Raw genomic sequence first — 27,069 nt, 5'->3', positions numbered from 1 at the left:
AAATGTGACAACACAAATATGTTTTAATATAAACACCCCAAAACAACAAAAACTTTGCCAGAAGAAAGTCAAAAATTAGCAAATCAGGGTGCGAGATGTAATGCCTATAGTTAACTTGTTTCCCCAAAAATACCAAAGTCTGGTTTTACTGTCCTTAAGGTTGCAAGAAGGTGATGGAAACCGCAAGCAAGATGGAATAAACAGCCAGCCAGTGCCAATAATAGAAACATTCTGTCCTACTGGAAAAGCAGTTGGGTGCTCCGGAACAAATACAAACAAAAAGTTTGTCATTTGAGAAGCATCTAGCTTATAACTCTGGACAAAAAAATCCAACTTTCAGTAGGTGGCTCCAGTTGCAGATTTCCTGTGCTAGTGCCTGTTGCTTCTTGCTTCACCTCCAAATGTCTCTCTCCTCATACCTTTTTGAGTTTAATCCCCTTTAGGCTAGCTGTCCTGCAAATTTCCATTATGACGCAAACTCTTAATCCATTTTCTTAGATACAGTATACCTTTAAAGAGAAGGCCATATGGCACTCACAACAGCATCATCCAGGTGGATGCTACACATTGGTGGTGTTTGAAGTGGTTCCTCACTGTCGATACAAAGTGCTACATACATGTAATTAATTCATATTTTATTATTATTTTGTTTAAGTGTTCAATGTACAATGAACATGATGTAGAGAAGAAAGTCTGCAAACAGTGATTTTGCACTGCTCTCTAGTTCATGACACCACACATATCTAATTAGATGTTTAAATGATTGTACGATGACTTTCACTCCAACAGTTTTTTCCAGCTTGATGCATTTGTCTGGTGAATATTTAAAACGCAATTAAAAAATGCAACTTAGTATGCATTTGAGTTACAGAGTAACTAAACAGTGCCCGTGCTAGCAGCAGTTTGGAAGCTGTGGCCTGTGTCACACAAGCATGAAAATGGCTATAAAACACAGACAGACATTTCACACTACATTATGTAATATACAGTGGGGCTTGAAAGTTTGTGAACCGTTTAGAATTTTCTATATTTATGCATAAATATGACCTAAAACATCATCAGATTTTCACTCAAGTCCTAAAAGTAGATAAAGAGAAACCAGTTAAACAAATGAGACAAAAATGTTATACTTGGTCATTTATTTATTAAGGAAAATGATCGAATATTACATATTTGTGAGTGGCAAAAGTATGTGAATCTTTGCTTTCTGTATCTGGTGTGACCCCCCTTTGCAGCAATAACTGCAACTAAACATTTCCGGTAATTTTTGATCATTCCTGCATACCAGCTTGGAGGAATTTTAGCCCATTCCTCTGTACAGAACAGCTTCAACTCTGGGATGTTGGTGGGTTTTCTCACATTAACTGCTCACTTCAAGTCCTTCCACAACATTTCGATTGGATTAAGGCCAGGACTTTGACTGGGCCATTCCAAAACATTAACTTTATTCTTCTTTAACCATTCTTTGGTAGAACGACTTGTGTGTTTAGGATTGTTGTTTGCTCCATGATCCACCATGTCTTGAGATTCAGTTCATGGACAGATGTCCTGACATTTTCCTTTAGAATTCTCTGATATAATTCAGAATTCATTGTTCCATCAATGAAGGCAAGCCGTCCATGCCTAGATGCAGCAAAACAGGCCCAAACCATGATACGACCACCACCATGTTTCACAGATGGTATAAGGTTCTTAAGCTGGAATGCAGTGTTTTCCTTTCTCCAAACATAACTCTTTTCATTTAAACCAAAAAGTTCTATTTTGGTCTCATCCGTCCACAAAACATTCTTCCAATAGCCTTCTGGTTTGTCCACCTGATCTTTAGCAAACTGCAGACGAGCAGCAATTTTTTTTTGGAGAGCAGTGGCTTTCTCTTTGCAAATGTGCCATGCATACCATTGTTGTTCAGTGTTCTTCTGGTGGTGGACTCATGAACATGAACATTAGCCAATGTGAGAGAGGCCTTCAGTTGCTTAGATGTTACCCTGGGATCCTTTGTGACCTCGCCGACTATTACACGCCTTGCTCTTGGAGTGATCTTTGTTGGTCGACCACTCCTGGGGAGGGTAACAATGGTCTTGAATTTCCTCCATTTGTACACAATCTGTCTGACTGTGGATTGGTGAAGTCCAAACTCTTTGGAGATGGTTTTGTAACCTTTTCCAGCCTGATGAGCATCAACAACTGTTTTTCTGAGGTCCTCAGAAATCTCCTTTGTTTGTGCCATGATCCACTTCTACAAATGTGTTGTGAAGACCAGACTTTGATAGATCCCTGTTCTTTAAATAACACAGGGTGCCCACTCACACCTGATTGTCATCCCATTGATTGAAAACACCTGACTCTAATTTTACCTTCAAACTAACTGCTAATCCTAGAGGTTCACATACTTTTGCCACTCACAAATATGTAATATTCGATCATTTTCCTCAATAAATAAATGACCAAGTATAATATTTTTGTCTCATTTGTTTAACTGGTTTCTCTTTATCTACTTTTAGGACTTGAGTGAAAATCTGATGATGTTTTAGGTCATATTTATGCAGAAATATAGAAAATTCTAAAGGGTTCACAAACTTTCAAGCACCACTTTATTATCATAATATTAAAAGCACAGTGCAAAGACACCAGAATATACTTTATGAAGTCTCTTTTCATAGCAAACTGATAAATGCCTCGTTATCAGGTTTAAATTTAATGCTAACTGACCCAGTAATGGTCAATATGGAAATTACACAGTCTCCCTGTATTTGCATTGACCTTCACCAAGAAAGCTGCTTTCCTCCCTCCTCCTAAAAATGTGCGCACTGAGTAGAACAGTGACTCTCATTTGGTTCAGTAAGAGTGTGCACAGTGTACTATTAGACATTTCATGTAATGTACTGTAAGTTAGCAGGTTACTAGTAAAGTGTGAAGCCATTTTTCAGAAGAAAAAGATGGAAAGTTAAATATAAGGTATCTATCCTCTACCACTCTGTTAATGTAAAGAAAATGCTGCAAAAGGGCAGCAAGTAGTAATTGAAGTAAGTCAGTAATTGACTGCAATGTAACTTTGATTTATAATTGGAATGACTGAGTAATCATGATTTCCTATCATTTACAGCAGGAGTTCTTAAACTTTGTAATCTGAAGAACCAGAAATTAACTGCGACCCAAGAAGAAGATTATTTTACTGACAACTGAGCCCTACACAGACAAATGACATAGGCCATAAAATTATGTAAAAAACAAATAAAATATATGCAAACATCGTGTCATGTCATTTAGTCTCGACCAGGGTCGTAGGGGGTGCTGGAGCCTATCCTAGCTAGCATAGGGTGCAAGACAGGAACAAGCCCTGTACAGGGTGCCAGTCCATCGTAGGGCAAACACACACATATACACCAAACACACACTAGGGTCAATTTAGTAACACCAATCTACCTAAACTGCATGTCTTTGGACTGAAAGATCAAACCGTGGCAAACATGGGAAGAATATGTAAACTCCATGCAGAGAGGACCTGGGACATGAACCCTATTACAAGGCAGTAGCGCTACCATCTTGCCACCCTAAACATGAATATGTTGTTAATAAAATTATAATTATAACTCAAAACAAGGAATAGATTCCTGATGTAACAGCAACTGTAAATGCTTAGTGCAAGCTTAGGTATATCATTACATAATTAAATTGTTGTTGCACAACGCAAAGATGTGATGATTTTTGAAAGGATAGTATGTATGGCCACTTAACTTATGAAGTAAGTAAAACATAAAGCAATCAAAAAAAGCAGTATATTTACTTTGTGTTTAATAATGTTTTTACATAACATTTTTCAAATGAGCTCCACCATTAATATACTGTAGCAATGTATTTTTGTAAATGTGTGCTGTGATGGACTGGTGCCCTGACCTGCCTTGTGTCCTGGTTTGGCTGGTAAAGGCTTCAGCACCCACACGAACAACTATGATCAGGATGAATTCAGTTCAATTAGACAATTACTGACTGACTGATTCTAATAAATGAGTTCACAAATATTTCATATTCTGGTTTTCATTTAACAGATTAATAAATAACCTAAGTAAAAAAGTAGTTACATTATTCCTAAAAAATGTATGTGCTATTCATTTATACAGGTGATAAGAAAAATCTTCGTGAATAATTTGGCAAACAGACCAGTTTTTATTTTACAATGTTCTTATGGTTCTCAATGGTCCCAACATATGTTTTCACTATCAAAAGATTGAATTTTATCAACACAATTAAGTACTAGGGTGTTGTACCATGTTGGCCATTATGAATGTAGTGAGAAGTCAAGTAAAATGACACCATTTATTGACTAACTAAAACAGATTACAATATGTGAGCTTTTGAGGCAACAGACCCCTTCTTCAGGCAAGCTGTGATACAGAAACTGGAATTCCCTGTTATGATAGACGGCTGGAGATCTGGCCCCACCGCGAAGCCTGGAGAAGCAGAGGACTGGGAGAGGGGCAATTTCTTCCCCAGGACGCAAGAGGGCAGCCATCCTGGATTGTGTGGGAGCCATGGAACTGGAAGGCTCAACCCTGTAGGGATCCGTGGTCACCGCCAGGGGGCGCCCAAAGGACTAATTACAACATGGTTTGAATAGAGACAAGAGTTTTATGGCCAGATATGAGGATTGTTTGCATGTCTTGGACTGACACAGACAACCTGTCTACAGACCCACATTGTATTGAAAAACTTATCAGAAACTTCAAGACTTTGTTGGACAATTATCTTATCCAAAGATCTTGACCATACATTGTTCTCCTCTCTTGCTTAATGAATCTTAACTTGGAGAGGTCTGTTAATTTTTTATATTTAGGATGTCTCACTTAAAGGTTTTCCAATGCTGTATCTGTCCTGGGGCCTCATGTATAAACGGTGCTTACGCACAAAAATGTTGCATAAGCCTGTTTCCATGTTCAAATCGCCTGTATAAAACCTAAACTTGGGATTAATCCACACATATTTCCACGGTAGCTCATACTCTGGCGTACGAAAGTTCTGCGCTCAGTTTTGCAGACAGGCAGTACCCAGCGTCAAAGCAGTGCTACTGTTCCAGTATGGTTTCCCTTTCTTTTTTAGATCCACGTCCCTGATGTCTATTTGAACTGCTCTCACACGGCAAATGCTTCAAAACCTTTCCTGTACGGACCTCGCGGTTCAGAAACAATTTTATCCCAAAAACTATAAATGCACTCAATCAGTCCACAAGTGCTCCTTCTAGAACTTATCAGTTGTAACAGTTGTACTTATTACTACAATCACCTCTCTGTAAACTTGCACTACAGTTATAATATTTCACAACCTGAGCCACTTTATAAAGCGCATATTTACATATGATGACAATATAATTTTTAAGATGAAATGCAGCAAAATGTTTATTATATTATACAGATAAAACTTTAACTTCATTTAAATAATCTATATTGTTAATAAATAAACATGTGAGGACACGGTGTCACTGCGCTAGCAATGATCTGGCACTCCGTTCACGGATTATTCCTGCCTCGTGCTGTATGCTTGCTGGGACTGGCGTGACACTGGAAGGATAAAATAATTAAACATGTACTACAAACATATTTCAATGTTCCTTAAAAGTTTTGAAGAATTGGCGTTCTAAGCTTACAGATGGCTTAACGTTTATTACAGAGCTGATTGTGTGGCGATTGGGTATTTGGAGAAACAAGAGTAAGGACAGGAATTGGGGGTTAGTACGTTTGAAAGAGACAGTGCTGCTGCAATAAATTATTTCATTGAAGGTCGCGCACAATCACTGCGCCACCGTGTTCCCATGTTTAATAATATGCTTAAACTCCTATCATCATGAAAATTATATCAAGTATACATCTCAGTATTTTAATTATTCAGAGAGGTGTAATATTATGAATGTAATGGATTCTGTGTCCTGTCGGAGGAAGAGAAAGCCCGGAAGCTTGTAGTGGTTCACACACATAGAAGATCAAATACAAAACAAAGCATTTAACGTGCTACTTTAGTTACAATGGGATTTGAGAAACTAGTAAATTAAACGATTTTAAGATGAAGTTTATGATGTTCTACTTTAATGACAAAATAAACTATATGATTAAAGTGGAAATTTCGAGATTAAAGTTGACATTTTGTGCTTTTTCCTCAATGTGTGCCTATTTTATTTACCTGTAACCTAATAAGGTTTCATATGACACTCAGACAGTGGGCTACGACTCGCCTTTTCATGGCAACTTTGATATCTGACAACTTCTTTTTTATTTCGGGCACTGCGCAACTTTATGAACTTGAGCTTTTGAGTTTCTCTGACACTCTATGTCACTCGATCAACTTCCTTTTGTTGTTTATACCACTGTTTAAACTAACAAATAGTACGTTTTTACTTGCCTCCTCTTGGTATTCGCTGAACTACTTCTATTTCCCCCCGTGCTTTTGCCATTGCCTTTTCACAAAACGCTGAGGTTAAGGGCTATTTATATTGATTTGCATACAGCAGGCGCATGCATGTGCGTTACTTTTTATGCTGATCAGGATTTATGGAGCGGAAGAACATGGAGGTTGACGTTCGCACAGATTTATGCATCTGGATTTTTTTGTGCATAAGCACTTTTTCACTTTTGTGTTTACGCCATTTTATAGTGCGAGTTCTACGCACGGCATTATTCATGAGGCCCCTGGTGTCCATATGAACACAGGGAACTCCAGTTTCTGTATTACATCTTGCCTGAAGAAGGGGCCTGAGTTGCATTGAAAGCTTGCATATTGTAATCTTTTTTAGTTAGCCAATAAAGGTGTCATTTTACTTGACCTCTCACTACACCAACACACTTTGAAATATTGTTAAGAGGAGGAATTCTTTCTTACCGAAACATGTTAAACTTAACCATAGCAAAAGTTAGAGCTCTTATATCATTGAAAGATGCTGAGAAATTAGTTCACACGTTTGTTTTCAGTCGACAAGATTACTGTAACGCACTCCTCTCAGGACTACCCAAAAAAGACATAAATCGTTTGCAACTAGTGCAGAATGCAGCTGCTAGAATCCTAACTAGAAAAAGAAAATCTGAGCACATCTCTCCAGTTTTGATGTCACTACACTGGTTACCTGTGTCATTCAGGATTGACTATAAAATTCTGCTTATGGTTTATAAAGCCTTAAATAATCTTGCCCCATCTTATATATCGGAATGTCTGACACCTTATATTCCAAATCATAACCTCAGATCCTCAAATGAGTGTCTCCTTAGAATTCCAAGAACAAAACTTAAAAGAAGTGGTGAGGCGGCCTTCTGCTGTTATGCACCTAAAATCTGGAATAGACTGCCAATAAGAATTCAACAGGCTGATACAGTGGAGCACTTTAAAACACTGCTGAAAACACATTACTTTAACCTGACCTTCTCATAACTTCACTGTAATTAAAATCCTGATACTCTGTATGTCCAACTCATTATAATAACTATTCATGGTGACTCTAAAATCTGTACTAACCCCTACTCTCTCTTCTGTTTCCTTTTCCGGTATCCTTTTGGTGGTGGCGCATCTACTCAAAGCACCGTGATGCTCCAACAATGATGGATGGATCAAAAGCCAAGTTGGTTTGACCATCCACATCAAGTGACTCCCTGAGAACCCTAACTACAAAGAGGACTATTTCATTTATGTTAGGTAGAATGCCTAGAGGGGACTGGACGGTCCCGTGGCCTGGAACCCCTGCAGATTTTATTTTTTACTCCAGCTGTCTGGAGTTTTTTTTTGCTTTTTCTGTCCACCCTAGCCATCGGACCTTACTCCTTGTCTATGTTAACTTATGATGTCTTATTTTAATTTCTTAATTTGCCTTTTAATTTTCTTTTTTCTTCATTATGTAAAGCACTTTGAGCTACTTTTTGTATGAAAATGTGCTATATAAATAAATGTTGTTGTTGTTTATGCAATATCTTCTTTGGACTTTGCTACATGCTGAGATTGAATGTATGCCGTAACAGTGAATAAATGATGAATGGTCACTGAAACTGCTTTTAGTATTCAGCGCTGCCATGGCACTACAATATATATGTCTCCACCTTGTACTGTACATTTGTACTTCATAACATCTAGTAAATCGTCACATTTTTGTGCCGCATCTGTTATTTTCATTTCAGTATTTCAATCTAGAGCCTTCATCTTTAAAACCTGTAAGTGTCATTGCTCTTGTCTCTCAAACATTCTTATATACGTCTTCACTTGTCAGTCATTTCATTTTGATTGTTTCAGTGGCTATGAGAGCAAAGATGGTGTCGTGGGGAGCGTTTATTGTATTCTTGTTCCACAGAGATGAAGGCTCTCTTTTATGTGTCAAATGGCTTTGTTTCACATTCTTTCATAATACATACTATGCTAAAGTGAGGGCGGTACATCACTCAGCACAGAATTTGCGCTTGGATGAGCTTGACTAATTTTACTACACAATCGTGTTGTTACCCATAATTCTACAAATACTGATCTACAGTAAATTGCAAGAAGCAGGATTCATTCATTCCATTAGTCTCAGGAGTAGAGGTTAGTGGGCAAAGAGCACCATACAGTTAATTAACAAGTATACAGTTAATCAGTTATATAAATCTCCACATTCCATTAAAAGAAAGGCAAGTATTTATACATTCTAATACAGTATAACTTGAAATCCTAAATGAATATTAAATCATACATACTTTAGCTCACCACTTTATTTGCAAATTAAACTCATTAAGGGAGCTACAAAGATTTAAATCATTCTGATACCATTTAATGTTTTATGTTATTACAATCTGATTTAAAGTGTGCTTCACAAATACTGTGCTTGTAGCTTGAAAGCAGGAATAGTAGTATATTAGTAAAGAATACCCAGTGTGCTCAGACTCCTTCTCTATCAGTCCTCGTGTTTAAGCTCCATCGTACCTCAAACTCAAAAAGCAACATTAAGACTTACATGTATATATTTTAATTGTGAAGTTTTATTTAATGTTTATATAATATTTCCAGGGCGGCACGGTGGCGCAGTGTTAGCACTGCTGCCTCGCAGTTAGGAGACCCGGGTTCGCTTCCCGGGTCCTCCCTGCATGGAGTTTGCATGTTCTCCCCGTGTCTGCGTGGGTTTCCTCCCACAATCCAAAGACATGCAGGTTAGGTGGATTGGTGATTCTAAATTGGCACTAGTGTGTGCTTGGTGGGTGTGTTTGTGTGTGTCCTGCGGTGGGTTGGCACCCTGCCCTGGATTGGTTCCTGCCTTGTGCCCTGTGTTAGCTGGGATTGGCTCCAGCAGACCCCCGTGACCCTGTATTCGGATTCAGTGGGTTAGAAAATGGATGGATGGATAATATTTCCATGAGTTTGGTACCCAGCCAAAAATTTTCAGTTAAAACAACAAAAACAAAATCAAGCCATCAAGCAGATCTCTTCAGCTTAAAAACTAAATATGTTTGCTTTCAGGCCTTTATGCTAAAAGTATTAGAGTTCTGAAATGTCACACATATAACAATTTCAAAATTCAATTAAGTAATAGGACAACAAATACATAATAAGACAGCAAAATCGTACAATATGAATTCAAATTATTGATACTTTTATGTTTCTGTACCTTTTTCAAATGACCTGAATACAGTGGCATATCTTGCATGGAAGATAATGATTTCGTTTATACATAAGAGAAAAAGAAAAGGCAAGCAAAATGACACCTTTTATTGGCTAACTAAAAAGATTACAATATGCAAGCTTTTGAGGCAACTCAGGCCCCTTCTTCAGGCAAGATGTGTCATTTTGCTTGGCTTTTCTCTACATTCATAATGGCTAATGCGGTACAACACCCTAGTACTACAGACATAAGAGAAAAAGAAATATTTCACATTTTCATATATATACGAGGGACGTTCAAAAAGTTTCAGCACTTTTATGTTTTCGTGAAAACAGTGAATGCAGAATGAGTAGTAATTTGTCATGTCAGAGAGTGTCATGTGACTAGTTCCATCTGGCAAGGCAGCTGCCCTGGCAGTTTAGTATAAGAGTTGTCACCCTGTGGTGAAGATGGCTGCGAAACATATAATTTGCCCTAAAGAGGAACAGCATTCTGTCATACGCTTTTTGTGGGCAGAAGGTGTGCTAGGAGCACAAATTCATCTCCGCATGTGTGCTCAGTAAGTTCTGTCTCGTAGAATCATCTATGATTGGATTGAAATGTTCGAAAATGGCTGTACTAGTGTGACGAATGTAGAGCACTCCAGATGTCCAGCTACAGCCACAACTACGAGGAGTGAAGAAAGAACCCTGGAACTGATTCACAAAAACAGAAGAATTTCTTGCTAATGGGATTAAAATGTTGGTACGATGCTGGGAAAATTGTATTGTAAAGGAAGTTGACTATGTAGAAAAGTGATGTATTTTGTTTTTGAAATTCTTAATAAATAGTTAAAAAAAGTGCAGAAACTTTTTGACCATCCCTTTACACATGACTGAATATTTTGTTGTTCATTTTTTTCATAAGTGTACCAAGGAATGCATGGTTGAAGAGTCATTAGTGATAAGGCAGAGTTCCAATCCAGGTTCAGACACTGTCTCTGTGGAGTTTGTACAATTTTCTTGCATTCTCTTGGGATGTCTCCAATGTCCTCTAAAAGATGTGCATATTAGGTTTAATCATGGATTTCTGCCTTGCTCCCAATTCTGTTAGGAAATGTTCTATCTCCATCCCCATAAACTGAAAATAGCAGGTTCAGAAAATTAATACATAGATAAGTATATCATTGATTTGTATTTTCTTTCTTTTTAGCAACAGTTTAGTAATTGGGCTTATTGTCTGATACATCACTTTTCTAGTTTGTGTTTTTCTTAATTTTATAGAATTATTTCTACTTTATTGTTATAGATTTTTTTATAATTATTATTATTATTATTATTATTATTACACTTTTCAGCTAAATGTACTAGTTCTAGTGCAGTTTTTTGTTCTTGTTTGGTCTTTTTTTCTCTTTACACTTGTTCATAGGAAATAAAAAGCTATTATTTACAAGCAGACAATCAAAGTGCCACAAGTCACTATGTTGCTGAAGTATTGTCAGAGAATTCATTGAATGATTGAGATCTTCAAATTTAACAAGAAAGAGCAGCAAGAGACTCAAATGTTAGTAACTGAAAGAAAAAAATGTTACATTTGCATTTATCTCACTTTACTATCATATTCTAATCATCACAAAAATAACATTTTGGGTGTTTTAAATTACAGTGCACACAGCCTCAGAATATTGGTTTAAGGAGAGAGAATGATGAGTAGGTTACCTGGAGGAAATCCAGTATATAAAGCTCAATGTGTTTATCTGTCTATGCAAATCCACACGTTTAACCTACCTCTACCACAGATTTAGCATTTGTTCGGGCTATGTTTTGGCCTAAAATTGTTCTTCTTGGGAAACTTTATTTAGTGTCCGCACCTTTGCTTTATTTGAAAAGTTCCCTCAAGAGATTCTTCTGGTACTCGGGGGGTTAAAATATTTTCCCTAGGAAATTTATTTTGTGACTGCACCTGCAATTTATTCCACCCCAGGCAGATACCCCAGCTAGTGTTTCGTAATAAAAAAACAAAACACTTATTCATTACAAGGTAACATTGTTGATGATACTTTTAGGTATGCTGTTGATTTATAAAGTATATTAAAGGGTGAATTTAATATATCATAATTGTGTACACCATGCATTCATTATATACCCTAAAGATATGCAAATAGTGAATGAAAGCATTAAAATGCCAGCAAACATTATGCAAGAATAAGTATTAATAGAGAGCATCTTGAATGCAGCACTTCAACATTAATAGCGTCTAGAAGACATTGCAGCACCCAGACCCTAAACACAACACCACAGACACAAGTTCCAGGTTCAAATAATAATTTATTTGATATAAAATACCTGCAACATGTTTATCAAATGCATACACAAGTACAATATACTTTTTTCTCTCTCTCTTTTCTTTCTCCACAATTCCCAGACAAGCTTTGTCTATTCTCCACTCCAGATTCCAACTCTCTGGATGAGGATGAGCAGCGTATTTTATCTTAGACCCATAAATACTTTTGGTGCTAGAGCATAGCCTATTCGAAGCACTTCTGGGTCCATCTCCACAAAGTAGGAATCATGTATGCCTTCAGCACCCCAAACTGCACCTATGGAACCTGATAAGGCTGCCCTATGGGACTACAGCTCCCAGCATGCCCTGCGGATGTCTGTGGAGGTAATGTTAGAATGCTGCTACCTACCATGTCAGTGGAGCATGTATCCCTGCCAGGTAGTCTACTCTGTACTTTATCAGACTGGCCTCCTCTCCTGGTAAGATATTGGAACCCATCGTGACTGACATGCCAGTCCATGCATGCCACCCATTACAATGGTTGAATTTTAGGGCTGTAGTGTTATTCATGTATATTTTGTAACTGTCTATGTAAAATTCTACCTCTCAAGTCATCAGAAGTATTTTACAAAGAATTGTTTTCAAACGATGTAAATATTTTTTTAAATTATTCTACAACTTTTAAACTGTAGTGCCTATTAGGGATGTCATGATGCCATAATTTTTATGTTCAATACTAATACCAGTGAAATTTCATAATACTTAATTCCTGTTTGATACCACACCAAAAACAGTAATTCCTTTCACCAGCTTTTTAATTAAAAGTAATTCCATTATTAAGTGAACAATATTGTGCCTTTTTCTGTAATAGAATATGAAATATATAAATGAAATAGAAACAACACATTTAACATAATGGTATATTAATCCTCCTGCTCTTCCAATCACACTTGTTTAACAAAGGGGGACACTCTTCCGATTATGTTTATTTCATAAAGGGAGGTGATTTACATTGGCTGTGATTGAGTTGCTAATGAATTTAAAAATGCAAAGCTGTGCTGTGAGACCATAAAGGTTCAGAAACACTGCATTAGCTGATAATAATGAGAATATTATGAGTGCAGCCACTGAATATATAACACTGATCCCTGTGAGCTGGCAGCACAGAACTGTATGGCTAATTTTCATGCATACCTAGCCATGTGACCAGCTAAGATCTTAAAACAAGTGTTAAAGGATCCCTCCCACTTCCCCTTCTTGCATGATAAGGATAACCCATTAAATAATAATCATAACAAAAGAAGGTGCTTCTTTCTTCTTGATGATAAAAAATTTGCAAAGTATCTGAAGATACCATGATGTGTGCCACAGGACTGGAACTTTGTGAGAGCACTGATCTGTATTTTATTTACTTATTGCTAGTTTGTCTGCACTGTGGTGCAGTGGTTAGCATTGCTGCCTCACAGCTCAGCTCTTTTGCCACAATAACTGGTTCAGCATAGCTGGCAGATTTTTCCTTAGATCCCTGGGACACCAAAGAGACCATTTCACATTATATTCCATTCAAAACTTGTTCAGTTTCTTCCTCCCTATTGATTTCAAAGCATTTTACGGAGACTGGCAAAATTCCCAAACATTTCCATGATTTCACTGAACTCAAGGTGAAACAAACTCCCCGGGCTTCATTCATCACTAATAACAAGTTGGCATTCATCCATCCATCCATCCATCCTCTTCCGCTTATCCGAGATCGGGTCGTGGGGGCAGCATCTTGAGCAAAGATGCCCAGACTTCCCTCTCCCTGGCCACTTCTTCTAGCTCTTCCGGGGAATTCCCGAGGCGTTCCTAGGCCAGCCAGGAGACATAGTCCCTCCAGCGTGTCCTGGGTCTTCCCCGTGGCCTCCTCCCGGTTAGACGTGCCCAGAACACCTCACCAGGGAGGAGGGATCTCGTTCTTTCGGTCACTACCCATAGCTTATGACCATAGGTGAGAGTAGGAACATAGATCGACTGGTAAGATGAGAGCTTTGCCTTATGGCTCAGCTCCTTTTTCACCATGACAGACTGATGCAGAGCCTGCATCACTACGGACACTGCACCGATCCGCCTGTCGATCTCACGCTCCATTTTTCCCTCACTTTTAAACAAGACCCTGAGATACTTGAACTCCTCCACTTGGGGCAGGATCTCGCTTCCTACCCTGAGAGGGCACTCCACCCTTTTCCGGCTGAGGACCATGGTCTCAGATTTGGAGGTGCTGATTCCCATCCCAGCCGCTTCACACTCAGCTGAGAACTGATCCAGAGGGAGCTGAAGATCACGGCCTGATGAAGCAAACAGTACAACATCATCTGCAAAAAACAGTGACCCAATCTTGAGTTCACCTAAGACATATGGGGTATCCATTGGAGTGTGTTTCCTGCAATAGTAATTTTCAATGCACGGACAATAAAGAACACTGAGACAGTACAAATGGGAAGTTGCAATTGCATTACAATTTAACATATTTATTATTATTATTTAATGTGCCCTCACATTAAACTAGCGGAAAAAAGCTCGATTGTGGTACAGTATGTACCGTATATGATTTTAATTAATTATTCAAAACTTGAAAATCTCGTGGACATAAATAATTTATTCTCATGTAAATTGAAAGTAAACTCAAGCTAATACTAATATATTACCTATAAGTATAGCAGTCTTCCTGTGGAAAAAAAGAAGGTAGCATTATTCCTGTTCTGCTGGGTCATTATAATTTAATACTTTATTTCTGATAGTTGGCACAAAAGGACAAAGTTACAAATTCATGAAAGTAATTTTTAGTAACATATTAATGCATTTATAATGCTAAGGTACCCCTAATACTTGCTTTCTTTGCATATGGTGTCTTCTCTGCATGTCGTTCAAAACCTTGCCGAATTCTCATGACTGCTGTATCCACACAAGGAATAACAAGAATAACTTTAAGGATCAGTACAATACAAGGTACAATGAGAGAGAACATGTATGTTGGTGGGAGAAACCACCTGTAGTTATGAGCATGGCAGAACATGTCCCAGCCGTACAGAAAGGTATGAAGAGTGCAAAGCAGAAGAGTGACGTAACCCAGTTTGGACTGCAAAGAAAAAATACAGAACTTCAATAAACATAAGGCATTAATTTTAAAAAAATCATTATTAAACATGCTAAAATTACATCCTTTAAGCTGTAAACCTTAATTAACAGAAAATATAGTAAAATTTGGGAGGTAATTTGCATCTAAAAACTTAAGTAATGTATTTACTGTGTAAGGAATACATTTATTTCACTGATTGCATTGTTATAATTTCACAAATTAAAGATATAACTTCAATATATTTATAAATAAATGGTTTTTCAAAAGGTTATTCATTATTTATAATATTTGTTTGAAAATGTGTTACAAATGTAAAACCATAACTGATTTCATTCCCATTTTTAGTGATTTTCAAGGTAACTGTTACATACAAACAAATACCTTTGCATACATAACTGTCATAAAAATACTTAATCCAGTTCAGGGTTGTGAGGAGAGGCTGTCTATCCTTGCTACATTGGATGCAAATCCATTGCAAGCCAACTCATGTACACTCCCATGCAGGGCCAATTTTACATGACATGACTGAATAGGGGCCGTACGGTGGCATAATGGTAGCGCTGCTGCCACGCAGTAAGGAGACCTGGGTTCGCTTCCCAGGTCTTCCCCTTTTGGAGTTTGCATGTTCTCCCCGTGTCTGCGTGCGTTTCCTCCGGGTGCTCCGGTTTATTCCCACAGTCCAAAGACAAGCAAGGTAGGTGCATTGGTGTGTGCTTGGTGTGTATGTGTGTGTGCGTGTGCCTTGCGGTGGGCTGGCGACCTGCCCGGGATTTGTTCCTGCCTTGCGCCCTGTGCTGGCTGGGATTGGCTCCAGCAGACCCCTGTGACCCTGTGTTAGGATATAGCGGGTTGGATAATGACTGACTGACTGACTCAATAGTGGTATGATGATTAACTCAAGATGGGTGTTGACAAAAGTCGCGATCAAAGGGTACAAAGCTAAATATCGAGATGTTGTGTATTTACTTACAGTTTTGTGTTTGCTGTTGTTTTTGTTCATGCTGAATCATTTTCTTATTTGTTTGTTATTTCTGTTGATTTTGTTTATTATTAGTTAATTGCATACTGTCTTTCTAAGTTTAGATGTTTTTCTTGTGCTTTGTGAGTAATGTCAATATTGACATTGAAAAAACTCAACCACAGAAGAATTATCACTCTTAGGGTTAAGGTATCAGAGACATAGGCTTCCAGCCAGGTTACTGTTTGTCTTTAGTAATGTTTCTCAACCTTAATGGTATCATGTCCAAGTTTTTTTTTCTCTAAGTACTGTATATTCTCAATCAACAAGGGGGTCAGAGTACAGGGGAAGCACAAGCACAGACATACAGTGGGGTTGGGGTTTTTAGGAAAGTGCACATGTAATAGCAGGAGGTGGGGAAGATCATTGATGAATATGATAAATATCATAGGGTGACCCACTGCCACCCACTAGCACACTTAACAATAGCAATCTGTGACGCACAGAGGTTGAGAAACACTGGTCTGGAGTATGCCTTTTACCAAGGCAAATGTAGCTATTTTTTTTTAAATTTATTATACAATATAACAAGAAATTGCTTTGGATTTTGTCATTTCATTTAATTTAAATTTGTAAGAATCCATGGTGTATTGCCAATATTACATTTTTCTCTACAGAATTAGATTAGATGTGGACTTCAAATTGGCCTGAAGTAGTTTAGTGTTCATGAGTTTGTGCATCAATGTCTCCTTTAATCACATATTCTTCAGGGCTGGTTTCAGTCTTAGACCCAGTATTGGAAGAGTTCTTTCTCATGCTCCACAACCTTGTATTGCAAATTGTTTCAGAAAATGAATGGTGATGTAAATATCCCTGATGGTATTTTGGTTTCCAGAGGGAAAATGTTACTAAGCTCTTAGAAGAAGGCCTTTTTAAAAAAGAAACCAATAATGGTAGACTAAAATCCCTACAGGCTAATTGGTGGCAGTAAAGGGGTTCTACGTGGGACAGGTAATAATAATAATAATAATAATAATAATAATAATAATAATAATAATACATTTTATTTACATAGTACCTTTCCTGTGCTCAAAGCACTTTACAGAAATTCAGAAAGAACAACAGAACATATATAGCATTGGATACAAGAAATATCCACCTAAAACACTAAATACGGGATATGCAAAGCAATAAAACATAATAAAAGACAATAAACAAGAATAAAATATAAAAATACAAAGTATGACAAAAAAACCTACAACAAATAACAACATATGTGGTACAAACAGATATCATCCTGAGCTCCTCGACAGAGAAGGTATACTGAATACTGTAAAGGGTTAGAATGTCAAGGAAACTTAAACTCCTTATTGAGCAAATGAGATTTAAGTTGTTTTTTAAAAGAATGAATTGAGTTAGCTGATCTCATTAATTTAAAGAAGTCATTCCAAAGTCCGTGAGCTATAGAGCTGAAGGATCTGTCATCCATGGAGCACTGGTTAGTTTGGAGCCTAACAAGATTGCTAGAATTGGTGAACATTAATGGGTAAACAGAAGCATAGTAATGGAAGAGCTTACCTTTGTAGTCCGGATCAAGGCCATGTAAAGCTTATAGGTTATTAATGGAATTTTATACACAATCCTGTAAGAAGTCAGTGAATCAGCATGGGTGTTATATGCTAACTGTTGCAGGTCTGTGTAAAGACTCATGCAGCAGAGTTTTGAATAGGCTGGAGCTATGATAACTGAGTAAAAAGGGGCACCTGGGTTTTAGTTTCACTGAGGCAAGTTATGAGCTGAAAAAACTCTGATGAACTTTCACTTTTTACACTGAAATTGATCTAAGTATCACCTGCATAAAAGTGGCAACCCAGTCCAAAGCTACAAATGATATGGCAAAGGAGAAGCATGTAGATAGAGAACTGCATAGAGCAGAGGACAGAGCCTTGAAGAACCCCTTGTGAGACTGGCACTGAGCTGGACCTACTGTTGCCATAACTAACAGACTCACAGGAGGGCAGTGCCATAGATACTCAGAAATAATAACACCTGTTAACTCACAGCAGAAGGTGCCTTGGGTACATGTCCATATAATTGAGTTTAGGGTATCAGAGGCATAGGGACCCATGAGGTCAACAAAGGGCATCCAGGAGATAGCGTATCAGAGGCTAGAATCTAGAGATTAAGCAAGGTAAAGTTATAACTGGCAGTGAGGTTTTTGAAAGAAAGATTGTGTTTTGAAAACTGTGTGCAAGGCAAATGGACATAATACTACTGCATTACTTCTAGATAATCCTTTCCTACCAAATTAACCATATTTTTGCATTGAACTTCAATAATATAGGAAGAATGAACAGAACTTCAGTCTTAGTTATGGGAAATGTATCTTTTTACTTACTTTCATTTTCTCATCATTCTCTTTTAAAGATTAACTATTTTTGGTCACAGTAACAGTTTGCTGTTTGTTTTTTATTAACACAAAGCTTTTTACATGCATGACATCAATAATCAGTGAGTCTAGTCTCATATCTAGGCCCAAGAACTCAAAGTGAAATCTTTTTAGGTAAATAATAAAGGTTATCTCCATGTGCACAGATAAGCCTTTGGTCACACCTCTGGACACTAGTGCCAAAACCCAAAGGTTTCTTGGTGATAGCATTTTTAACATAGTCTGCTAAGATTCCTTTGTTATTCAGCTGATAATTCTAATATATCTACCATTACTTCCAACTGTTTTTAAGAATCCATACCTTTTATGTGGGTTGTATATTAATTAGATTAGATTAGTTTGAGTTTACTGCTTCAGTTTGCTATTTTCTATGCACAGGCTTTTGGCCGTGCCAACAATGAAATTCTGTCTGCCCCAGTTTTCACTCAGTTACAGTATTCAATTTGGGCATGTACTAAAAGCATGGACAAGTTTCTCTGTATTAGAAAAGTACAGGAATGTACCAGTATTTATAGAAATGTGCCGACAGTGCTAAATCACTATACTCAGAAGTTAAATATGGTGTCCCAAAGTGCTTAGTAGGCTACTGAGACATTTACTGTTTTCATTTTACACTCTTCCATTGGAAACTATCATTAGAGAACTTGGCATTAATTTTCCCTCATATTCAGATGACACCCCATTACACCTTTCCCAATTATACACTAGCCTAATGTAGTAACTAGCGATTATGTGTAAACAAATAGAATGCATGTGGGTTTAGTGCTAGTGTAGTACTTACCACCGCCATTGCATCAAGTCATAAATATTAGCGGAAGAGCCTTTGCTTAAGGTCAGGTAGGGTAGAAGTGAATATGCTATGTACTCCATCTCCAAGCACCTAATAACACTGGCAGTAAAAAGATGTGTGGCTAAAGACATACCTTAAATTGTAATCCACTTAGCCAGGCTACAGAATGAGTAACTTCATTGAGATTAACCCTAGTATAAAGAAGTACATCTTTTGAAGTTTAATTCTTTTCTCTTTTTCAAAAGAATCACTTTAAGCCACTGAAGGAGCCACATCTTTGAGCTATTATTTAGAGAAGGAATGACACATCATTTTTGATTTCAAGATATGTGTATTTGTTTAAAGTATAGAAGTCCAATTTAATTTTTTTTATCCTGTTGCTAGCATAAGGTTTATATCCATTGCAGATTTGTTATTCTCAATTGACCATCCAAGCTGACATGTGGAACTGATCTCCTTTTCATCAGCTTATTGGTCCGGGTATTCCTCTGTCTCTATATTTCCATATTTCCATTTGAGAACTTTTCTAACCCTGTGTCTTTAACACTTCTTTATTAGTAGCTGTACAATAATACTTAAATTCTTAAACGTTTTTAAAACTGCATGCTATTTTAACTTCTATAAAGACTAATGGGTACTATGGTTGCTAGCATGAACCTTGACCTCTGTCCTTGAATTGAGTTTACACATTCTTCTGGGATCTCTGTACATTTTCATTATAGTTACATATTTTTTATTCTCACATACAAAATTGTCCAAAATTAACATGAAATGGATCAAACAGTTTTATGCATGGAAGGATAAATACAAATGTGTCATTTTGCATTTTTAATTGATGCCATTAAAATTTTTGTCAGATTCGTTTGTTTCAAGCAAAAAATCAGTTAATAAATACCTGCACAAATCTAAATTCTCTCCAGTTGACTGCGTTGCTGACAGAGGGCAGAGAGGTTATTCCCAATAAAAGGTAGAATCCAAATCCTAGAATTCCTGCACTCAAGTATGAATCATTGCGCCAGGCATAGAATTTCTGAAATATTATTGTTTCATTATTCTTGATCTATTAAGAAAGAAAAAATAAATTTATAAAAATTGGCACAGACGTGACAAAAACATTTGGGGACAAAAAATTATAGGTTACAACATAATTAATAATAATTAAATTTGGCTGCATTCAATTGGTTGAGTTTAGAAATGTATTTTGGTATTGAAAGATTAAGCATTTGAGGGCCACTGATTAAAATGTCAGGCGTCTTTCAGGAGCCTGGTTTTCAATGCACAGTGGACTTGAGGTTTTGAATACTTGTTGGAAGGGATTGTAACCTACTTTCAATTTTTTTTTTCATTTTTGATTTAAAGAAAATATTAGTGCAATGTAGAATAACAAGATCAATGTAAATTGTTTGCTTAAAACTTGTATTTTTAGGGTTTCCTTTTTCATTCAACTCAAGTAATAACTCAAGTAATAATAACTCAAGTAACAACCCTAACCCTAACCCTAATTATTCTGTCACTAAATAAAATAATAATAATCCTGGAGTAGCAGTGGAGACAAAGACACTGCAAAATAAAATTAAACAATTAACATGAAAATGTAACTGTAACACTAGGCTTTACATGCATTGCTAAAGACTGATTTAATTTCAAGTCAAAATAGAAAAGTCTCCCAAATAGGTTTACATTAAAACTTTTGTTAAAACTTGACAAATATCATCTTCACTACCATGTGGTAGTTTTTTTTACCATAAACAGATAAATAACACACCTAATGTCCACTGCTGTTTCACAAAAAAAGTTCTCCATAGTCAGCTCCCTCTTGGACATTTTTGCTGTGTGTTGAGCAGAGGGTGATATTGCATTTTTTCCATGTATTGGTATGAACACAGTAAACACAAATCACATGTCACTGTTTAAAGATAATTATAATAATTTGACTGCATCAAATTTTGTGATTATATGGAGCTACTCACTTATTTTTTCAGGGACATACATTAAAGGTATTTGTTTGGTATGCATTTGGGATTGCTTTGGTAAAATTATGATATTGCTATCACCTTCTCTTTAAGCCAATGGTTAGGATGACAAGTCAAGTCCGGATTGACTTTTATAACTGTCAAATGCATTTGGTATGGACTTTTCAACTCAATTTAGTCAGTATGACTTTTCTTTAGCATGGGGGGCATTGTACCTCCAATTTTAGGATGGGGGTAATTGACCATTTGCTCATCCAGAGGCAACACCAGTGAAGGTAAACATTTAAGTTTTTTGAAACAAAAAAGAAAAACAGCCATTGTCAAATCATCTTACCATGTTCACTTTTAAGTCTGCAAATGCACATTTTTCAATATTTAATGTAAAGAATATGTATATGGGACAACTAAAATACCCAGTAGTGATGTGCAAAATTATTCTTTTTAGTGATTAAATTGATTTTGTTCAGTTAACGAAAATGATTCAAAACTTTGAATCACTGATTCTTTCACTTCAGAAACAAGCTATATTCTAGTTTAAAATATAGAATAGTATCGTAACAGTGTAACAACTCCATCCATCCATTTTCCAACCCGCTGAATCCGAAAACAGGGTCACGGGGGTCAGCTGGAGCCAACCCCAGCCAACAAGGCAGGAACCAATCCCTGGCAGGGTGCCAACCCACCGCAGGACACACACAAACACGCCCACACACCAAGCACACACTAGGGCCAATTTAGAATCGCCAATCCACCTAACCTGCATGTCTTTGGACTGTGGGAGGAAACTTCAGCGCCTGGAGGAAACCCACATAGACACAGGGAGACATGCCAACTCCACGCAGGGAGGACCCGGGAAGCGAACCTGGGTCTCCTAACTGCGAGGCAGCAGCGCTACCACTGCACCACTGTGCCGCCTGTCACACCTTTAACCACCAAATAATACAAGCAATATAAAAAGTAAGCAGCAAAATAGGTAATTCTCACATAATAATAATAATAATAATAATATTCCTCTTAAATAAGATTTCAACAATAAATAGATAAAACAATCAAGCAAACAGAACCTTAGACTAGTGCATACATCACGATAAAACTATGAGAACATTGAAATATGACTAAATAAATTTAATTTCAGTTTTTTAATTAATCTCCCGCAATTTTCTTATTTTATATCCCGTCCTTTTTGATGCAATCTGCATTACATATTTCACCAGGGAAGTGAACTGAGATTCAGTGTACTGCAAATCTCTTGTCTGCAGTTCATTCCTCTGTTCAGTAAACAAACTGACTCTTTTGGTGAGCTAGTTCAGTGCACCATACTGTGATTCTCTTTTCTGCAGTTTGGGAGCGAACTTGAAATTGTTCTCCAGACCAGTAGAGATATAATGGTTCACTCAATCAGTCAGTATATGGAGATGGTCATAGTCACTCAGCCAGTGTGAACCGGTGCATGGTGTCATCTACCAAGCTAGTCCTTGGCTAGTTGATGTCATGATCATTTTGCTGAAACATCTTACTGATAGACTATTTCCCAAAGACAGCAGCCATTTAAGTGAAATTAAGGTGATGGCTCTGGAGTGTCGCAGAATGCATTCTTTAATGTCATTGTACCAGTAGATTTGCACAGATACCAAGACAAGTACAAAAGAACTAGTTCATTCATTCATTGCACATCAATAATACCCAGGTAAATTATCACAATGTATATTTCTGCTGGCATAAACAACAGACGAACTTACAAGATTTCCAATCTTAAAGAAAAACGTGCAGCTCACTACTTCATTCCAGAGGTGCCTTGTGATTATTATTTTTACATTTTGTGACTATTAAAACAGTAAATTTTATGATCAGAGTGGGATAATGTGGGATAAACAGACCTGGATAGATAAAAATAGTCTGCTTCAGTTCATAAGAAAGGAGATCGAAAGGTATCCTAGAAATTCTGAATCAATAAGTCTCATGCACGATTACGGAAAATATAACCAAACTACTGGAAAACTGTGCAAAATATATATTTAACAGCCAGCATAAGTTTAATAGAAGTAATATCATGCTATTCTCATTTTTAAATGGGTAATTGGAGTAGTAGACAAATAAAAACATATGATATGTGATATGAATTTTTACCAAATAATGGCACTTATGAAGGTAGGTTTTAATCTACTGTAGATAACAATCCAGAGACTATGAGTACAGATAGGCGAATTGTCCACATGGGCTAAGGAAAATCAGTGGAGTCCCAGATATTTGGCTTAGGATAGTTACTCTTGTTAATGTATAATAAAGAGATATATTCTAATATAGTTACTAAACTTGAGAAATTTGAAGAAAACAGCAAAACTACAGAAATAGCAAATACTAAGCAGGTAACAAATGAAAGTTAAAAAGACCTGGACTATCTACAAAACAGAATTTAATACTGACACATGCAAACTGATTCAGTATGTCAGGGACCTTCTGTCAAACTGTCAATCAAAGATAATTGATGAGTTTTGAATGAGATTAAAAGACATTTGTTGCCTGAGTTTCTTGAAGCTGAAGCGACAGATGAGGGTCGGACTAAGTCGTGCAAAACACGGGTAGAATCACCAGATGACGATAAGGAAAATGGCCTGCTTCCTTTAGAATTCAAGGCATGAATTCTGCAAGCTGAAGCGGCGGCCGACTAATGGCCTAAGTTGTCTGAAACATAGGTAGAATCGAGCGATAATGAAATGGAAACCCAACCTTTATTCTATGCCATGCCTCTCCCTTTTACCATAAATACCATAAATACTCAGCCTATTATCAGCAGGAACCAGATCGAGGACCCAGCAATTTCAGAACTCGTTGAAGCTTTTAAAGGTCTCCACATATCGGCAGCTACAGACTCTGAAATGATGGAGGTCGGCGTAACAACCTCAGGGGTCCAGAGGCTCCAAAGCCTGAATCTTACCAACTCTATAACTCGGCCAGGGAGATCGAATGCATTCAGGACAACCAAGAATTGATTTTTTTGTGTATGATTTGATTACAGTCTCTGGTCTAGAGACATTGAGGCAGACAGTGTATTTCAGTATCCAGAGCCGGAGATGTCTTTCCCCGTTTCCGCTAATGGTGATCAGATGGATACATCTCACCTAGCTCCAGGACAGCCATGGGTGAACAGACAAGTTCCACAGGAACCGATGTCAATCGGTCTTTCTGAGACAGATATGGATTGCCCTGATGGTGTGTTGTCTGAAACCTGGAAAAAGGCCCAGCGGCTTGTTAAAGGGCTGATAGATAAATAGATAGATAGATATTTTATTAATCCCAAAGGGAAATTAACATAATCCAGCAGGCAGTATTCTGATACAAAAAAAAAACAATATTAAATTAAATAGTAACAAAAATGCATGTAAAAGCAGACAATAACTTTGAGTAATGTTAGCATTTACTCCCCCGGGTGTAATTGAAGAGTCGCATAGTGTGGGGGAGGAACAATCTCCTCAGTCTGTCATTGGAGCAAGACAGTGACAAAATTCTGTCACTGAAGCTAAGCCTCTGCCTGGAGATGACACTGTTCAGTGGATGCAGTGGATTCTTCATGATTGACAGGAGTTTGCTTAGTGCCCTTTGCTCTGCTACAGATGTTAAACTGTCCAACTTTACTCCTACAATAGAGCCTGCCTTCTTAACAAGTTTGTCCAGGCGTGAGGCGTACTTCATCTTTATGCTGCCTCCCCAGCACACCACCGCATAGAAGAGGGCACTCGCCACAACCGTCTGGTAGAACATCTGCAGCATCTTATTGCAGATGTTGAAGGACGCCAACCTTCTAAGAAAGTATAGTCGGCTCTGACCTTTCTTACACAGAGCATCAGTATTGGCAGTCCAGTCCAATTTGTCTTCCAGCTGCACTCCCAGGTATTTATAGATCTGTACCCTCTGCACACAGTCTCCTCTGATGATCACGGGGTCCAAGAGGGACCTGGGCCTCCTAAAATCCACCACCAGTTCCTTGGTCTTACTGGTGTTCAGGTGTAAGTGGTTTGAGTCGCACCATTTAACAAAGTCTTTGATTAGCTTCCTGTACTCCTCCTCCTGCCCACTCCTGATGCAGCCCACAATAGCAGTGTCATCAGCGAACTTTTGCACGTGGCAAAAGTGATGTGATGACGTCTCTGCTGGACATTATTGTCTACTACGACCAGAAAAAAGAATGTCAAAGATGAGATATAGATCATCCCAGCCAGAGAAGACATACCTGCCTCTTTGAACCTGAAATCGTCTACTGTGTAGGACGCTTTCAGAAGATTCTGAAGATTTTCCACAAGTCTTGGCTGAAACAACTGGCGGTGAAAGTTCTGGGGTATTATAATATTTTACTGCCGATTCACAAAATACACATAGTGGTTAAAAAGACTGTGGATGAATTTGAAAATACCTGCTCTATTTATGATACTGTAATGCAGTCATTTTATGAAATGGATGAACCCGCCACTTGGCAAATGAGTTTTATAAGCGTAACCTTAATCATGGGTTTCTCAATCGGGAATTTCAAAGCCTGCACAATAAACACGGGATAAAACATTTTACCACCGTTAGTGAATTAAAGGCTTTTGTGGTGGAGAGATTCAACCAAACTCTGAAGACCAAAATGTGGCGTTATGTTAGCTCCCGGAATACCCGATCCTATCCTATTTCAAATCTCATGTTGCCGGTTTTTACCAATGAGAAATGGTCTACGCATTCTTGATCAGGTGTCTAATCAAAGGCAAACAGGGTGTATCCCTGGGAGAAGTCAGAACGGCTGATGGCTAGAGGCAGGTCTTTCAAATGCTTTCTGGAGGCCAATACAAGGTTGTAATATTCTCGAGCGGTGTTGTCATTAGCAAAATTGGGCTGAAATGGCTTGGCAGGAATCTGCTATCTGTCCAAATACAAGGCCAGGAACTCCACATTGTTATGCTTGAAATTGAAGGGGTTTCTGGCGTAATCCCCTGAAAAGGCATCATTATCCACCATGCCTATGACCACGTACTTGGGTAGCTGTCCCAAGAACAGGTTCTCCTGATTGCTCACTTGTATCCCGGCAGGCATACTGAGAACTTTCATATTCACTCTTTCCACGGGATACTTGGCATTGGAGGATGTGAGAGCGTGTGCGCCCTGTTTTCACCGCTGCTGAAACTTTAACTTTCTTGACAAAAAGAGCAAAGGATGAAAAGTTTACTTTGTAATGCTCGCCATCTCCGGACATCAGACAGAATTCATTTTTGCTCCGTACCATTTTTATTCTGACGTCCACCCCATTTAGAATTTATTTTTCTTGAAAAAATAGGTCGGAATGAATAGGTCCGAGGAGTTCTACTGTTCTACCGTGGGCTGTATAACAGTTTTTTTTTTTTGAATCCCTCATTATGCCTGTCCAAGGCTGTGTTTTCATGTTCGTTGGCCGTGTCTTTGTAAAAAAGACCCGCAGCAAATTGGAACTTGAGAGTTTCATTGCTGTAATTTAGCAGTCCCTCAAAAAGGGATCTGTACGGGTAAAGGCTGGAACTCTGTGATATTAAGCGATCTCCCAGGGTTACATCCACTTGTGAAAATAAACTGGCTATCGAATAATTAACAAAGGCTACCTTGGCCATGGGGCTGGATTAGTTCCATCAGCATTGACAATTTTGCATCTGACGTGTAGAAGCGTGTTATTCAGGTCCAAGTAGTCTTCACCGTTCCCAGTAATCAGAAACTCCAGCAGGGCGACTTCAGATAGAGTTGAAAGAAGAGGTACCTCGACGTAGATGCTTTTTTCTACACTACTCTGAGTATAGGGTACCGTAAACAAGTCCAGTTCGGATTTCACACACTCTTGAGACATTCGATGAACGAAAGATATCTTGAGTTAAAAAATGTTTTTTGATTTCTTTTTTCTGCGGGTGCAGGACTGATGTAAAAGCTGAATGGCA

General features: G+C 37.8%; 1 protein-coding gene across 1 annotated transcript in view; it reads right to left on the bottom strand.

The window, feature by feature from the left end:
- Positions 1-14,345: 14,345 nt before the first annotated feature.
- Positions 14,346-27,069, bottom strand: part of steap4 (STEAP family member 4) — a 79,745-nt gene continuing 67,021 nt past the window's right edge. Inside the window, exons 4-5 of the mRNA XM_039737018.1 lie at positions 20,062-20,226; positions 14,346-14,969 (exon numbers count right to left, since the gene is read on the bottom strand). Coding sequence (XP_039592952.1) covers positions 14,694-14,969; positions 20,062-20,226 — 441 coding nt within the window. The 3' untranslated portion in view covers positions 14,346-14,693. The remainder of the gene's footprint in view (positions 14,970-20,061; positions 20,227-27,069) is intronic.

This window comes from Polypterus senegalus, chromosome 15, assembly GCF_016835505.1.
Source record: "Polypterus senegalus isolate Bchr_013 chromosome 15, ASM1683550v1, whole genome shotgun sequence".
In the NCBI taxonomy this organism is placed as follows: Eukaryota; Metazoa; Chordata; class Cladistia; order Polypteriformes; family Polypteridae; genus Polypterus; species Polypterus senegalus.
Note: the sequence above shows the minus strand (reverse complement) of the source record. Positions and strands in the feature narration are given on the sequence as shown.